General features: G+C 35.3%; 1 protein-coding gene across 1 annotated transcript; it reads right to left on the minus strand.

Moving 5' to 3' along the window:
* Positions 1–1,145: 1,145 nt before the first annotated feature.
* LOC110029622 (CMP-sialic acid transporter 1) lies at positions 1,146–16,948 on the minus strand. Its single transcript, XM_020731993.1, has 10 exons — positions 16,741–16,948; positions 16,367–16,621; positions 9,755–9,838; positions 9,272–9,486; positions 9,063–9,141; positions 3,858–4,027; positions 3,247–3,433; positions 2,345–2,422; positions 2,078–2,222; positions 1,146–1,372 (listed from the first exon to the last, which is right to left on the minus strand). The coding sequence occupies exons 2-9, from the start codon at positions 16,415–16,417 to the stop codon at positions 2,085–2,087; spliced, it is 1,002 nt and encodes a 333-aa protein (XP_020587652.1). The 5' UTR covers positions 16,418–16,621; positions 16,741–16,948; the 3' UTR covers positions 1,146–1,372; positions 2,078–2,084.
* Positions 16,949–17,082: the final 134 nt, after the last annotated feature.

The raw sequence follows: 17,082 nt of genomic DNA on the forward strand, positions 1-17,082 counted from the left end.
TATATTCATAATTTTATTTTGAGGCATTTACATCAACCACCTTATATTTTTATGTATTTATATATCTAACACCTAACTACTTTTTATCTGTCCCTTAAATCTTTTATATCACATCAAAAATATCACTATTTTAACTTTTAATTCATACCTACATAAGGCAAAACGGGCAAAAACTGAAGTTTAGGTGAATTAGATGCGTAAATACATAAGATTTGGGTGGTATGTATGTAAATGTTTCTTAATTTTAATTTGTGGTTCATTGTCTAAGCCCCCTTTCCCAATGAGCATCACAATTTTACTGAAATGGGATGAAAAATATTGAAAGGTTTACATAAATACCACTCAATTCTTATGTATTTGCATATCATACACCTCAACTTCAATTTTTACATATATGCCACCCTACATATGCATGAAAAAGTGAACTTTCACCTTTTGAATGTTAAAATGGTGATATTTTCCATGTGGTATTAAAGGTTTGGTTGGTATAAATGTAAAATGTGACGTGTCGATTTTAGATATGCAAATACACACAAAATTTGTATTGTACCTATATGCCCCAAAATATCAAAAATATTATTTTTGTGACGTTGGAAGAGTCCCTTTATGGTCATCCCTACCTAGGGCTGTCAAAACGGCTTGTTGTTCGCAAACAGCTCGTGTTCGGCTCGTTAAGAAGCTCATGTTCGGCTCGTTAATTTCATTCGATAAGTTAACGAGCCAAACACGAACTGAGATGTGTTCGTTCGTGTTCGGCTCGTTTTGGCTCGAAATACTACTCATCAAGTTTATATATATATATATATAGAGAGAGAGAGAGAGAGAAAGAGAGAGAGAATAAAATCTAATTGACTACAAGGCTACAAAGATTTATAATCAATTAAAATATTGATCAAGAAAATAGAATAAAAATTTTTAAATTAGATTCAAATGATGTTGTAATATAAATAATAAATTTTAAATCTTGCTCAAATCCTTATTGTCTTATGGCTACATCTTAGGGTTGTTAAAAGTACTTCTTGTTCGTGAACAGCTCGTGTTCGACTCGTTAAGCAAACAAGCCGAACACGAACACACTTTTTGAGCTCGAAATATAAACGAGCCGAACACGAGCTGTGCTTGGCTCGCTCGTGTTCTGCTCGTTTACACCCCTATCCCTACCGTTCACATCACTTCTTATATCAGAAATGCGCAATCCTGAAAGAGCATTAAGTCAACAGTCTTTGTTATTACATAAATAGCCTTCAAAGAAATGCGCGCAACGTTACTTACCATGCACCATATATTTTTTTATTACACCATATACCCTCAGAATGCTTCGACCACCATTCCTATAAGGCGTATTTCATTTAACTGGGGTTTGGAGTGTAAACTGTAAAGAGTTAAGTGGAAAATACAACTAGTTTAGTTAATTGATGAAAAAAAAAAAAGGTTGGAATAGAAAAATGAAAGATTTATGTACATACCAATTAATTCTTATATATTTATATACATAAACCTTTAATTTTTACATATACGCCCACCTTACCTATGCATGTAAAGGTGACTTTTACCTTTTTAATGTCAGTGACATTTTTTATATGATATGAAAGATGAAGACAGCATAAATGTAAAAAAACAAAGTTCATATATTATATATGTAAATACACGAGTATTGGGTGGTATGTAAACGCACAAGAGTATTAAATGCCCCTACAAAAAAATTTGGGTCATGATATTGAAAAAGTACTACATGAGAAAATGCAACAGAACTGCAATGAAATTGCGCCACGGGTTCGGAGGAGGCGGACCATACATTAAAGTATATAATTTTTTTTTATTTAGTGGATCCGTCGTGTGACGCGACGTAATTTCATTGGAGTCCTGATGCAGTTCTCCATCAAGACTCCTGATGTATGTAATATTTTTTCCATGATATTTTGGTCAAAATTGTCCTATGAGAACTTCAAAAATATTTTAAATTTGCTTTATGCACGAATACCAAAGCAAATTCAAAAATTGAAAACCCGAACAAAACCAAATTTTGATCAGGGTATTCTTGCAAAATCTTTGGTCTGAAAAAAAGAAAAAATCTTACATCGTAGTTATTCTTGGTTTGCAATAATTACTTCTTTTAGAGTGCTTGAGGCTGACTTTGATGTAGCAGGCAAATCAACAAGCATATGAACAGGTGCAAAATACATGTGCAATGAAATCATGCAGATTATAATGCCCAAGAAAAGCTGAACAAAATAAATAATTGAAGGTTAACTGATGAAAAATCATGATTTTTGAAGAGAGGAAGAAAATCAAACTAATTAGATTTAAATATGCAAATAATTAGAATGCAAAACGCAAAATTTACCTGCACGGTGGGCTGGAAATTGAAGAGATAGACAGAGAGAACCATTGTCAGCAGCATGGCCATTGAAGTTGAGTAGACCTGGTAGATTGGTTTTTTATGTAAAGTTAGAATTGAAATTAATTTGCAGCAAATTTAAAAACTTTGTCCGAGGGTACCACGCCAAAATGCATCAAGTTTTATAATAGATCACACGAAGAAAAACCAACATATTTCTGGAACATTAAGTTATATAACAAGAAAAACTTCGAATAATAAAGCACAACGATATTCAAATGAAATTTGGGCCATGATGATCTCAAAATTATTGAATTTACATGCATACCACTCGATCCTTATGTATTTACCTATCTAACGCCCAGACATTAATTTTTAAATGCATGCAACATTACCCATGCATGTATAGGTGTATTTCACTTTATAAAAGTTCAAATGGTGGTAGGTACATGTTATGTGATATGAAACATTTGAGCAGTATAAATATAAAAAGTATGGTTTAAATGTTAGATATGTAAATAAATAAGAATTGGGTGGTATGTACGTAAATGCCACTTATTTCTATCCTACATTTGCAGCACATTTCTAGATGCATGCAAAGAGTTTTGCAACATAACTAAAACTGGATAAGATTATTTAGTTATAACATTTAAGAACAAAAAAAATGGGGGTGGGGATCAAACACCTCAACTTTGTTTTTTACATTTATACCAATCCAAATCTTCTGTATCGCATCAAAAGTACCTTCATTTTAACTTTTAAAAAGTGAAACACACCTTTTCATACATAGGTAAGGAGGTATGTATGTAAAAATTAAAGTTAAATACTTAGGCGGGTGTTAGATAGTGCTATGTATGCAAAAAATTGAAATTTAGGTGGTAGATATGTAAATACTCTGAAAAAACTACCTTCACAATATTGTCGGCGAATTTCATCAACCACGACACAAGCAATCCAGTTGATCCCAAATTCAGTACAACCATCCATGTTGTAAATGTGTACCCATCGAGAAGGCGTCGCCACCAAGGTCCGCTCTCATATCCCCATCGAAAATCATCCCAAAGAAGCCTTGCCATATTAAAGATCGCGCCGAATCTGATATATTTTTATATGAAACAACCAACATAGTAAGGAAATTAACTCCAGAAAAACTTTCGGAAAATTTACATAAATACCCACACAATTCTTATCTATTTATATATCTAAAAACTAGAGTGTGGGAATTCCCTTTCTTCTCTAAGCATAGCTGCCGTTCTACTGCTTTCCTCTTCTTCCTTCTCCTACACTTTCTTAAAATAAACCCATGCAAGAAAAATGTGTGTTTTGCTTTTAAAAATGTAGTGATGGTGTTACTTTTAATGTGAAGTTCTATATTTGCGTGTTATATGCATGTTAATAAGAATGTTTAGGTGTTAGATACGTAAATACATAAGAATTGTGTGGTATGTATGCAAATGTCCCAAAACTTTATGAAGTAAAGCCGTGCTACAAATTGAAGGAGGGAGAAAGAAATACCTACGTGTAGAGTTGCACATTTTGCCAGTAAAGGCTGTCATTGTTCCTCTTCATCAGATATTCTGTGTAAACGCCGGCGAGGGCAGAGAGGCAAGCGGACAAGATTCCGAGCAAATAACCTTGAATGGGTGCCGAAAAGAGGGACTGGCATGACGCTTCTCCGCAACCTTTTACCTGCTCGAAGATTGACAGGAACACGCGATTGCGAAACACGAAAGTTTACTGTTTAGTCTTTCCAAACAGCATGTAAGAAGCAATAAATAAATGGCTATGCTCACTTTAAAATAAAGGAAGATTTACATACATACCACTCAAATTCCAATGCATTTTCGTATCTAAAGACCTAAACTTCAATTTTTACATATATGCCACCTTAACTATTCATGAAAGGATGTATTTCACGTTTTAAATGTTAAAATAGAGGTATTATATGTGATATGAAGGATTTAGGTGGTATAAATATGTAAAAGTAAATTTTAGGTGTTAGATATGTAAATACATAGGAATTGTACCTGTTGAGGTTAAAAGATTATTATTATTATTGATGTTATAATTAAATTTAATTAATTTAATTAATATTAAGTCAAATAAAAGCATAAAAGCATATACTTACGCAAATATTTTAGGTTCCAAATGATTTCAAATTATAAAAATTTAATGGTTATCCCCCAAGTCAAATGCGATACCTTGAAATGTGATCCCACGCTTTTAAGACTTGGAAGGGTTCCACTTGAGATCTTTTGTAAAGTTCATATTAAATTAATGACTTAAAATTCATGGAAGTCTTTAAAGCTTATAAAAAGATATTCAAATGTCCGCATGTGTTCCAACCAAGGTATAAAATGTCCAAATACTAGGTTTGAGAATACTACGCGAGCTAATCTAACCGTCTTGTGTATAGGATAGGGTTGTAAGTTCAACTCCAACTAGTCTGATCCTTCTCCTCGCAAGGACTGAAGTTGATGAGCCTAGTAAATTCAAAATAAATGACCAAATCCTAAAATGAAAATTTACAAGTTCAAATCACCCAGCCCAAACATCCTCCTTTTAAAGAAAGGAGTCGACATGACTTATATCTTAAAAGACTAAACATGACTTATATTTTAAACATTCTATTCCCCGATGATGATCCGATGATGGCCGTGTTGATTGAAAATTTTAACCGAAGGGGTCAATCTTTTAAATAAAATTTTAAAATCATCAATCAAATATTCAAGTTAAGATAAATCACAGAAGACTTAAACAAATTCTATCCACCCCCCCCCCCCCCCACACTCGAGACTGACAAACTTCTGATTGATATCGGCTCACAAAGGGCTAATGTCACATCAAATGTATCAATATCTTCACAACTAAAGTAATTGCATGCAGAAATGATGTGACTCAAGTTCTCTATCCGTGTGGTTCTGCCGCCAAATGACACCACAAATAACAATTATGATCAGAGTCCTCTGACTGGGTGATTATCGCCAAATGACACTATTATATTACGGTCATGGTTGCAGCCTGGATGTTCCTCAATGCTTTTTTACCCTTTGAGTCGTGAATCATAAGGATATAATTGATTGACACAAAACTTTTTATTAGTTAAAATCGACGTAATCTTTTTTCCTTAGACAAACACTCATCCCAAATCAACAGGGATCTCTTGGACGACGGAATTCATGGCTGCTGACAAGAATCTTTCTATAAGATTGGGTCGACTACATCCTCTGAATAAGTAGATCAGAGACCAGGGCGACCCGAGATGATGGACCATGGGATCTTAATCGGGTTTCGTCTTCATTCTCCACCATCCGCTTTAAGCTTTAAGTGGTGAATTTTACAATTTAAATCTCAAGTCTATCGCTATTATATGTTAAATATTAAATTATTATTGACTAGCCTTAATCAAAAGTGCCCTCGTGTTATCGGGAGGGGTAAATAACCATAGGAGCGCGCCTATGAGACACCTTGACACCAAATCAAAAAGTCATTGCTAAATGCGGGTGAAATCTCTGGATAGTGTCATATCTACAATCCAATCAGCCCTCTGAAAATTTTGACCCTCCAAAGCTCTCTCAACAAAATATAAATTAAAAAAAAATACAGAGAGTCTCACGGAAGCGATCATGAATTTTCGGAGCCCATAGTACCTTAGAAAATTTGATTTTATTAAGAGCTTTAAAGCACACTCCTAGAGCTAAGCATGGTATGCTCATGAAGGAAGCACAAAAGAGGATCTTGATGTTGGACAAAAGGTTCTAGGTTTACTAACGTAGCATATGATGTGACGCAAAATAAAAATCATTTAAGTAATAACACCACAAAATAAGAAATGGAAAAAGTTACATATGCATGTATTAAATAAGAAAAATTATATGATAATAATTAGTACTTTCCAAGTTTTTTCTCAGTGAAATTGTGTATAATTACCCATTGTAAGAATGAGCAAAACAAGCTTTCTAGCAACTTCTTATTTGACATATGATATTAAAATTCTCATTCCAACATTTATTTTCATCTCTTTTTCATTCATCCTCGTTATGTTTGAACTTTCAGCTTCCTTTCCGAAAAGTAGATCATCATGAATAGTGAAAACCAAACTAAAAATAATTTCAAATACTATAGAGTATAGACCTCAAATTATTCGAATAGAAGAAATTATATAAAATAATCTTAAATGGTGAAGGCTTTTCTGAAAATGGGTGAGTTTCTTGCATAACATAAACATGTTCAAATGAGGATATTCACAGGAAAATAGTTATTAATTATGCATTTATAAATCTATTCTTAATGTGACCATGAGAAATATTGAATTCAATCCACATGATGAGTTAATGAAATATCTAAATCCTAAGAGGTTCTTCACAGGGGTTTTAACGAAATTAACAGCATGAAAAAGGAAACGTATAAAATCAAATAATGTATTGGAACAGATACTTATAAACTAACGAATTCAGTAAGCATTAGTATCAGCGAGTTATCAATATAACTAATTTAACCTTATTTGATAAACCACTGTTTCCATATCACAATGTATTCATATTTAGCGTCAAGCACATAGATTTATTTATTTTATTCCTAATGTCGTTATGAATGATGAGATTATGCACATTATTGATGATAGACATAAAAGTATCTCATGCATTGGTCCGATTGGCCTACTTGTGATGATTTATGAATTACATTGTATAAAGTACAATAATTGTGCCTACATTTATTTGATAAACTTCAAATGCTCCATTTATCAAACTCAAAAATTTTCCAAGTAAAAAAATCATATTTGATAGAAATTTGAATGCATATACTCATTGAAAGTATAGATATAAGCATCAAGTACTTGCATTGAATTTTTTATTCTAATTTATTACAATGCAATTATGCCTATGAGAACAAGAAGTGGTATTTAGCATTTTAATTGCCTTGGTAGGGTTTAGTTTATTGTTGCAAGATGTTTTAATGTAGCTCTCAACAATTTACAATGCATGCTCCAATCTTTTGTTATTTTTGTAGCTATGGTATTCTTTGTATTTTCATTTAGAAGCTGGCAGTTACAGAAAATATTTTTGTTATGGAGTTATCTACAACAAAAGTTGAACTATTCTAATGACAACACGAACTAGAAGCTTTAATTAGTGTGCTTCATGATCATCTGCAATTGCCTTGTGCTGATTATTTCCTCCAGTGGTACTATCGATTCCCCCTTATAAAATTTTATTATAACTAACATCATAAATGATTGAAAAATGACTTAGATTGGATTTATTTATTTGTTTTTTATGTTGGTAGAACCAAAATTAGTAGCTTTTGACTAGATCTAGAGGATTTTGAGAAATTACTAGTTTTGGGTCTTTGGGGAAAATAAATAAAGACCTCAAGATATGCATTTTGATATGGATTACTGACTAAAAGTTCTTATTTTTCCCTCAGATTAATGTTAATAGTTGAATGTGAATTCTTTTAAGTGTGGGACAGGTCTTGATGATAAGTTTCAAGAGGTACGTCTCATTGTACTTTTGTGAGGCCTATATCTTCTATTTAGCCACTTCTATCCATGTTCTTCATTCATATACACTTTTGTGTGTGATTAAATTTTGTTCAAGCTTAATGCAATCTGATATTTTCTTTTGCAGCTTAATTTTAATCAATTTGTGATACTTAATATTTAACATATTTCTTTAAAATTTCCGATTTTGGTGACCTTTAAATTATTGTTTGGAATGAAATAAACCTCTTTTCTAGTTTTGTGCATCAAAAGAGGCTAGTCTTTGCCTAAACTAATAGTAATGGAAATATTAATTCTAATCTTTGAGGCAATCCTCTGTGCATGTCACCTCTAGATTATATTAGTGAGTCCTAGAATCTAAGGCATCCTACATTAAAGCTTGTTGCCTTTCCTTCATCATTGGTTGGGTAATTTGCTATTTCTTCAGATGATATTATTTTCAGTGAAAGAAAACTGTTTACAAAGATGAGGTTTTGAGCATATCTTCGGATGATATTATTTTCCATATAATGTACATAAGATTCGTGATTAATGTTATCTTATGTGAACCTCCATTGAGCCATTCAACAATCCAATAATCCATACAGCTTCTCGCTTATGCCATGTAATTAAAACATTCCATACATAGTGAGAATTATTATAATTAGCATGCGGAGTTGTGCAAGTGGTCCTCAAAAAATAAATGAAATACATAAGTTTTCCCTCAATTTAAAATAGTTTTTAAAAACCAGTTTTTCAATTATTCATGTTTTATTATCGGTATTCATAATTTTATTAAAGCGCGGCGTGTTAGGTTCGATTGTTTACCCTAACCGACAAAATATTTATTGAACAATTTTACGTTATGAAACAAGCAGTGGTAGACTTTGGTATTTGCGGGGATGATATTAATAGAAAATATTTCTTAAATTTTGGGGGTACAAATTTATAAACATAACATTGTAGTACATTATGCTAAATCACATATGACGACATTTAAAGTTCGAAAAATAAGAAGAAATACAGAAGATTGCACGAACAACAATTGCTATCATCTCACAAATAGGTTCCTTCATCGATACATCAAATGCAATCTAAAACAGAGTAAAATTACCTAATAAAGCATACAAATAAAAAATGCAAATCTAAAAAAAAATTGACTGCACATAAAAACAGCAACACATGCCATAATCCAAATACGAAATGTGAGGAATGATGAAATTCTCAGAAGTAAAAGATAACCTGGCTTGTAGTTGTTCCCACGGCTAATAAAATGATTGCCAACCAATGTAGATTTGATAACTTCCTCTTAAGGAAAACTCTGAAACGTTATAAAACAAGAACATGTTAATGGCGCTATATTATAGTTTTTCATTTAAGAACATGTGTTTCTGATATTTTCGAATTCTCATGTTCCTGAAATATATAAGCAAGTAAAATATGAAAATCACCTGAATAAAATCCCAGTAGTCACAATTTTCAGGTTTCCCATAATCTGATAAGTAGATGGATCAACATAAGTTAAGGTGGCAAACTGAACATTGTTGTGCACAAGGTATATGATTGAAGGAACCACATATAACCGCACTGCTTTCCATTCAGTAGTCATCCTAGGAGGAGATTGAAACTGCATCTCTCTCCAAAGAAAGAAACTTGATGCTAGAAGCTGATTTATTCAATAAAATCAAAGCCAAATTAACAAAAATATTATGATTATACTTTAAAAAGCAATAATACAACTGCAAACAAAATTACACTGCAAACTCCTCATGACCAATTATACTTAAAAGTTGCAGAAACTTTTGTCAAACAGTAAAAATAAACATTTTACAAAAAGCATGGCCAGGGTACAAGTTTTGCATTGTGAGGAAGAGATCTTTAGAATGAACTTTAGAATTTAAATAGTAAAAAATAAAACAAAAGGAGAAAAATACCTTGAAGACTTCTGCAAGAAAGGGAATTGTAGCGTAATCGTACTTGTATCTTCCATTAGTTTGTGAGAGCGTAGTCAAAATTCCCTAAACAGGCAAAATATTTTCTGGTAATCAATGCTTGCAATAAAAACAATATTGCAATATAAAGCTGGCAGAAGCAGAAATTAAACAAGAGCGAACCTCAAGGCTATTGTTAAATTTCTGAAGCTACATATAAGATATACAAAATTGAGGGCTCCGAAAATTCGACGCCCCGGCCTCTCTCGAAAAGAATAAGAATGAGAGAGCTTGGTGTGAGATTTAGGGTCAAATTTTAGAAGGCAAATGAAATAACAGATAAGACACTAGAAAAATATTTTGCCCTCATTTTACGATGGATTCTAAGATCTAAGATTCGAGGTTTCCTATGGGTTCAAGCTCCTATATGATTAATTAACACCCCCCACCCCAAAAAAAAAACAGAAAAACAAAAAAACACTTTCAATTAAAACTAGTCATTAAACATTAAGTATTCAGGCATATAACATATAATAGCAATAGATTTAAGTTTTAAAATTATAAAATTATCATTGTTAGTTTAGAGTGGATGGTGGGAAAATGATAATGAACCTGATCAAATTCTCATAATTTATTCATCCCGAGTTGTCATGGTCACTAGTCTACTAAGTCAAAGGAGTCAATCGACCCAACTTAACATAATGATCCTTATCAACAGTCATGAGTTGCTTCATTCAAGGTTCCTACACCTGAGGTAATTCTTTGTTCAAAAGAACTAACCTAAGTCGACCTAAAGCCCTACCAAATATACCATATGATTTACACGAGAACTGCATAAGTGGGACTTATATAAAGCATATGAAAAGTGTTATGGTATGGCTCATATACCATATCGGGACAGACGCTGGATCGAAGCGGAGCGGAAGAATCTGTCCAAATTGGGAAGTTACGTGGGTTGGGGTGCAGAGGCAAAGCCCCGCGGTTTAGTACAGGGGAAATGTTGTAATTACATATTGTGCCTAGGTTTACTCCTGAAGTTATAAATAGATCTGTTAGTAACCCTAGGAGGTATCTCTGATTTCTGTAAACCTCTTTTCTGAATACTGAAAGGAACTCGCCGCTCTGCTCCCGAGGACGTAGGCATCTTTGCCGAACCTCGTTAAATCTCTGTGTTCTTCTGGATTTGTATCGATTACTGTTTTTCTTCGCCTTAATTTTTTCAACAAGTGGTATCAGAAACTGGTTCGAAGGGAAGAAAAATTTTTGACGGCGAGAAAAAAAAAGAGTTTGGCGGCTAGGTCTCCGACACTTCATTGCAGGAAGCCTAAATTTCAGAAGGCTCCGGAGAGCTGCATCGAGGCGGATTGGCGAACAGCACTTTGGCAAACGATCTATTCGCGAAATAGGAGGTCGCGGAAGGAGGAAGACGGTCAAGGAAGTTGGGGACGGCAAGAGCGATCAGAAGAGAAGGAATTGTTCGGATTTGTTCGAGGGTTTCGAACAGAGGCTCGCATAGGGAGAGTTCGGAGTCCGGGCAGGAAAAGATCGCTCTTCTTTTGGCGACAGGCTTCCGGCGGAGGCTTGGGAGAGGCACTAGCGGAGAGGATCGCGGAAGAAGACGGCGTAAATCTCGGCGGAGAAGGCGCTGCTGGGATGGAAAGGAAATAAGGAATCCGGAAGGAAGAGAATATTTCCTCTGTAAATTTTCCTTTTACTTTGCTGGAAGCCGCGCCTTTCCTCTCTGGAGGCCAGAATCGCAGAGAGGGTAAGGAATACTCTGCGGAGAGGGTAAGGAATCTTTTATTTCTATTAGGAGAATATTCTCCTATATTGATTTTCCTTAACTGCAGTGGAGGAGGATTTTCCTCAACTAATTCCAAGAGAAAGGAAATATTTAATTAAAGAGAATATTTAATTAATATTTTCTTTGCTCGAGGCTGAAAAAAAAATAAATAAAAATAAGGGGTCTAAACAAGGATTTTTGCAGAGGATTTTTTTTGCAGAAAGTTTCGTTGCAGGTTCAATTTTCAGATGACTTTTTCTGGTGCGAAATTCGAGGTGGTGAAGTTCGACGGAACTAGTAACTTCGGATTGTGGCAAACCAGGGTGAAATATCTGTTGGCGCAACAGAGAATCTTGAAAGCTCTGCGGGCAGCAAAACCAGATGTCATGGAGGATGAAGATTGGGAAGAATTGCAAAAGTGAGCGGCAGCGATGATACGACTATGTCTGGCAGACGATGTTATGTATCACGTGATGAATCTGAAATCTCCAGGAGAAGTTTGGAAGAAACTGGAAGTTCAGTTTATGGCAAAATCTCTGACGAACAAGTTGTATCTGAAGCAAAAGTTGTATGGACTGAAGATGCAGGAAGGTTCTGATCTAGCGCAACATGTTAATGGCTTCAATCAAATAATCACAGACCTGTCACGGGTTGATGTGAGTATTGAGGATGAAGATCGAGCGATGATTTTGTTGTGTTCATTGCCCTCTTCCTTTGAACACCTGGTGACTACTCTGACATATGGGAAAGAAACTATCAAAGTGGATGAGATTACTGCAGCGTTGTTGGCTCGCAACCTGCGGAAGCAGAATGCAGGAAGAAACTCTCACGGTGACAGTTTATATGTGAAGAGTAAGCAAGATCGTGGAAGGAAGAAAGAGAAGGAGAGTTCTGGAAGGCGAAATTCCAGATCCAAGTCTAGAGGCAAAAAGGAAATTCATTGCTACAAGTGCAAGGTGCCAGGTCATATGAAGCGAGATTGTCCAAAGCTGAAGAAGCAGACTGGGGAGAAAGGTGATATTTCATCGAAGTCTGTAAATGTGGTGCAGAATGAAAATGCAGATTGCAATGATGGCGATATGCTCTCAGTTTCAATAAAAAAATTTAGCTTTCACAAATGCATGGATTCTTGATTCAGGGTGTTCTTATCACATAACACCTAACAAGGAGTGTTTTACTTCATACATGTTAACTAATTCTAGATCGGGCTATTTGGGTGAAAATAGATGCTGCAATTTTGTTGGTATTTGAGTAAGTTAGAATTCAGATGTATGATGACATAGTTAGAACGTTATGTGATGTCAGACATATTCCAGATCTGAAGAAGAATTTGATTTTCGTGGGCACTCTACACATAAATGATTTTTTTTCTAAGGCAGATGAGGATTTGGAAACCATCAGAATTGTTAAGGGTGCGCTGACAGTGATGAAAAGAAAATTGACTGCAAGTAATATCTATAGACTGTTATGGAGTAAAGCTGTAGGTGGAGTTCATTTTGTGGAGTCAGATGATGACAGTAAAAAGTTATGACATATGCGTTTGGGACATCTCAGTGAACTTAGGATGACAGAATTGCATAGAAGAAACCTGTTGCATGGCGTTAAAAGCTGCAAGCTCAATCCTTGTAAGTTCTGTATTCTTGGAAAACATACTAGAGTCTGTTTTATGACTGGAAAGCACAAAACGGAAGGGATTCTTGATTATGTGCATTCTGATGTATGGGGCCCTACTAGGGAGTTGTCATTAGGAGGATCTCAGTATTTCGTTACCTTTATTGATGATTTCTTCAGGAAAATTTGGGTGTATTTCTTAAAGCAGAAATTTGAAATCTTCTATAAATTTAAGCTGTGGAAAGCTGAGATGGAGAACCAAAATGACAAAAAGATCAAATATTTGAGATCTGATAATAACATAGAGTATACAGATTCACAGTTTCAGAAGTTCTGTGAGGAGCATGAGATTTAGAGGCATTTTTCAGTGCGTAAGGTACCACAACAGTTGAGGTCCGATAATGGCACAGAGTACACAGTTTCGCAGTTTCAGAAGTTCTGTGAGGAGCATGAGATTCAGAGGCATTTTTCAGTACGGAAGCCACCACAGCAGAATGGTGTGGCAAAAAGGATGAACAGGTCCTTAACTGAAAGGGCAAAGTGCTTGAGACTGAATGCAGGGCTTCCTAAGAGTTTCTGGGCAGAGGCTGTGAATATGGCATGCTATCTCATCAATAGATCACCTCGAGCATCATTGGGTGACAAGGTCGCAGAAGAGACATGGACAGGTAATCTAGTTAAATTTGATCATTTAAGGATTTTTGGATGTCCTGCTTATGTGCATGTACCTGGAGATAAAAGATCCAAACTTGATGCAAAATCCAAGAAATGCATCCTTTTGGGCTACAAGAAAGGTGTGAAAGGATACAAGATTTGGGATCCGATTGCAAAGAAGATGGTGATCAGCAGAGATACAGTTTTTGATGAGCAGTTCATGTTACAACAGAATCAAGACAAGGTGCTAGAGAAGAGTTCCAGTTAAGATGCAGTGCAGATGGATTTAGAACAACAACCAGTAGCTTCTGAGAGAGGTGAAAGTTCAAATCCAACACCTGGTGATTCTATTCCAGATGGTCTGCAGAATTATAATCTAGCCAGAGATAGATAGAGACACGCCAATGTAAGGTCTCCTAATAGATTGGGTTATGAAGACTTAGTCTCATGTGCACTTCTTATCAGCAACGATGATCTAGCCACTTTTCAAGGAGCTATCACTAGCCAGGAGAAAGAGAAATGGATAGGTGCAATCATTGAGGAGATCAAGTCTTTGCAGAAAAATCGCACTTGGAAGCTAGTTCAGCTTCCAGAGGGAAAGAAGGCTATTGGGTGCAAATTGGTCTACAAAAGAAAACCAGCAGTATCAGAAAAAGAAGGGAAAAGTTCCAGGCTCCATTGGTAGCAAAGGGATTTTCACAGCAGAAGATGATAGATTATGATGTAATCTTTTCTCCTGTGGTCAGACATACTTCAATCAGGGCAGTGCTTGCATTAGTAGTTATTTGGGATTTGCATTTGGAGCAGATGGATGTTAAAACTGCTTTCTTACATGGTGATCTAGAGGAGCAGATTTACATGGAGCAACTAGAAGGGTTCACTCAACCTGAACAGGAGCATCTGGTTTGCAGGTTAAAGAAATCGTTGTATGGGTTGAAACTGTCTCCAAGACAATGGTATAAGCAGTTTGACTCCTACATGATTCAGATTAGCTACAAGAGATGTGAGCATGATTGTTGTGTTTATGTGAAGAGCCTTGATGATGGTTCTATTATTTTTCTGTAATTGTATGTTGATGATATACTAATTGCTGCAAAGAATATGAATGATGTCCGTGGTTTGAAAGCGTTATTGAGCCAAATATTTGACATTAAAAGACTTGGGTCCTACGAAGAAGATTCTTGGAATGGAGATTCATCGAGACAGAGGCTCAAGACGATTATGTTTATCTCAACGAGGCTATGTTGAGCAAGTGTTGGAAATGTTTGAGACGAGCAATGCAAAACCTGTGAGCACTCCTTTGGCCAATCATTTTAAGCTTTCTTCAGAACAGTGTCCTAAGACTGATACAGAAATTGAAGACATGGCAAAGGTTCCATATGCCAGTGCAGTTGACTGCTTGATGTATGTTATGGTATGTACTCGTCCTGATTTGGCTCATGCTGTTAGTCAAGTCTGCAAATACATAGCTAAACCTGGAAGGCGACATTGGGAGCAGACCTATTTAAATATTTGAATGGTATACATGTAAATGTGAATGTTTAGGTGTCATAGGTAAATGCATAGGACTTGTGTGGAATGTATGTAAATGCTCCTTAAAAGTAAAGTAGAAGCAATGCATCAAAAAGCAATGCCTTTAAAATCATAAGATACTAGAGGCTTGAGATAGCAAAGAGTGGTCAGAAAAAAATTATAAACAAAATATGATAGAGACTAGAGAAAATAAAAATAATAATCAATTGCACACTCTTTTGCTTGTAACATTATAACCACTAAATTCTACAATAGAATTACATCCCTTGGCAATAGGTTCTGTGAAGAAAGAAATTAGACTCCTCCCCTATTTGATTGGTAAGATATAAACTTGAAAAGGAAATGAAATAAAATAAATTCTGATATCAATTAGATCCTGCCTAAATATTTCTTATCATCCTACCATCTGATACAGAGAAAAGAACATTTATGGATCACAAAACTTAAAAATTCCCTTATATAGCTGCTGTTTGAAATTAGGAGAAGAAGAAAATGAAAGGAGACCAAATAACCATCAGCCTTTCTCCTTAATTTAGGAGCAACCCAGTTCTTATCTGTACTCAGTTTTCTCAATCATTTACTATACTCCAGCTGCTCCTAACCCCCAACCCAATCCCCTTGAAACACTCGAGTCATTAATCTTATCCAGTATGTTTTGTGAATCCAAACTAATCAAGATGATTGTTTTTAAATTTTATTTTCCATTTTCTTTGCCTTCCGTTTATTAAAATCCACACATTCAGAATATAGCAAATGTATATTTTTTCTGGATCATAATGCAAAGAAGTGGCATAATATCTCCACCTAGTACTGCTACAAATAACATCATGAACAAAACAAGCTATTCAAGTTAAACTGACACTAGAAGGATGGCTCATCTACAGAAAAACAATCCTTGTTAAAGTTTAAGAATCCCGCTCTCTTTCTGATCTGAAACAAGAGATTTTATAGAACATATAGATTTCCCCAAATTTGTACAAAGCACAAATCATCGACAGTAAAAACGGAAGAAACATAGAATGCAACTCCAGTACCTGGGAACTGGTAAGAATAGTGAGAAGAGCTGCAATGAAATACCACTGCATCCTTCCCCGTTCGCTTCTATCTCTTCCAAGGGGCAACTCGTGCTTAATCTGAGGAGAGATCTCCAGATGCTATCGATCCAAATCAAAGCTCAGATCATTCATTTTGGAAGTGGAATGAATGGCTTCATTCATATGCCATCGCATCTTTTCGGGGCTGTTTGGTGTTAGATTTGAGCATGATTCAAGCAGGATTTAGCCTGAATCCTGCCAAACAGGAAACAAATACTGCTTTAAATCGTACACTTTTAAATCCCGTTTCTCATCCGTTTTGCCCTAAATCCCGGATTAGTAAGCGCGCAGGTGGGGAGAAAAACGAGAGTTACCTCCGCGATGTCTCCCGTGGGAACAGACCAGAAGGGGAGAATGTTTGGAGTTTTAGAGGTCTTCCTTTTGTCGGGACACTGCGCTCACGTCGTTACCTTCAGAGCCAGCTCCAATGGCGGCAGTCTGTGAGAGTTTCGGGAAAGAGGGAGGGAAGAGAAAGTCGCGGCTTCGTGCGTTGTTTCGGAGGATGTACTCCGAAGGGGGAAGGTCGGGGGCTAATTAATTATTGAATCAATTTTAACTTGAATAATTTATACACAATTGATATATATTTAATAAATATGTAATATATGATTAATAAACGAAAAATAAAAATATTTGTTTTTCTTCGCGAAATTAAA

This window comes from Phalaenopsis equestris, unplaced genomic scaffold (assembly GCF_001263595.1).
Source record: "Phalaenopsis equestris unplaced genomic scaffold, ASM126359v1 Scaffold000600, whole genome shotgun sequence".
Classification (NCBI taxonomy): Eukaryota; Viridiplantae; Streptophyta; class Magnoliopsida; order Asparagales; family Orchidaceae; genus Phalaenopsis; species Phalaenopsis equestris.

Excerpts from the sequence above, each read along its gene's own strand:
- LOC110029622 (XM_020731993.1), bottom strand. The coding sequence starts at position 16,417 with ATGCAGTGGTATTTCATTGCAGCTCTTCTCACTATTCTTACCAGTTCC. Across the intron at positions 9,487-9,754 it reads TTCTTGCAGAAGTCTTCAAG|CTTCTAGCATCAAGTTTCTT; the intron begins GTATTTTTCTCC and ends TGAATAAATCAG. Across the intron at positions 3,434-3,857 it reads CAAAATGTGCAACTCTACAC|ATTCGGCGCGATCTTTAATA; the intron begins GTAGGTATTTCT and ends AAAATATATCAG.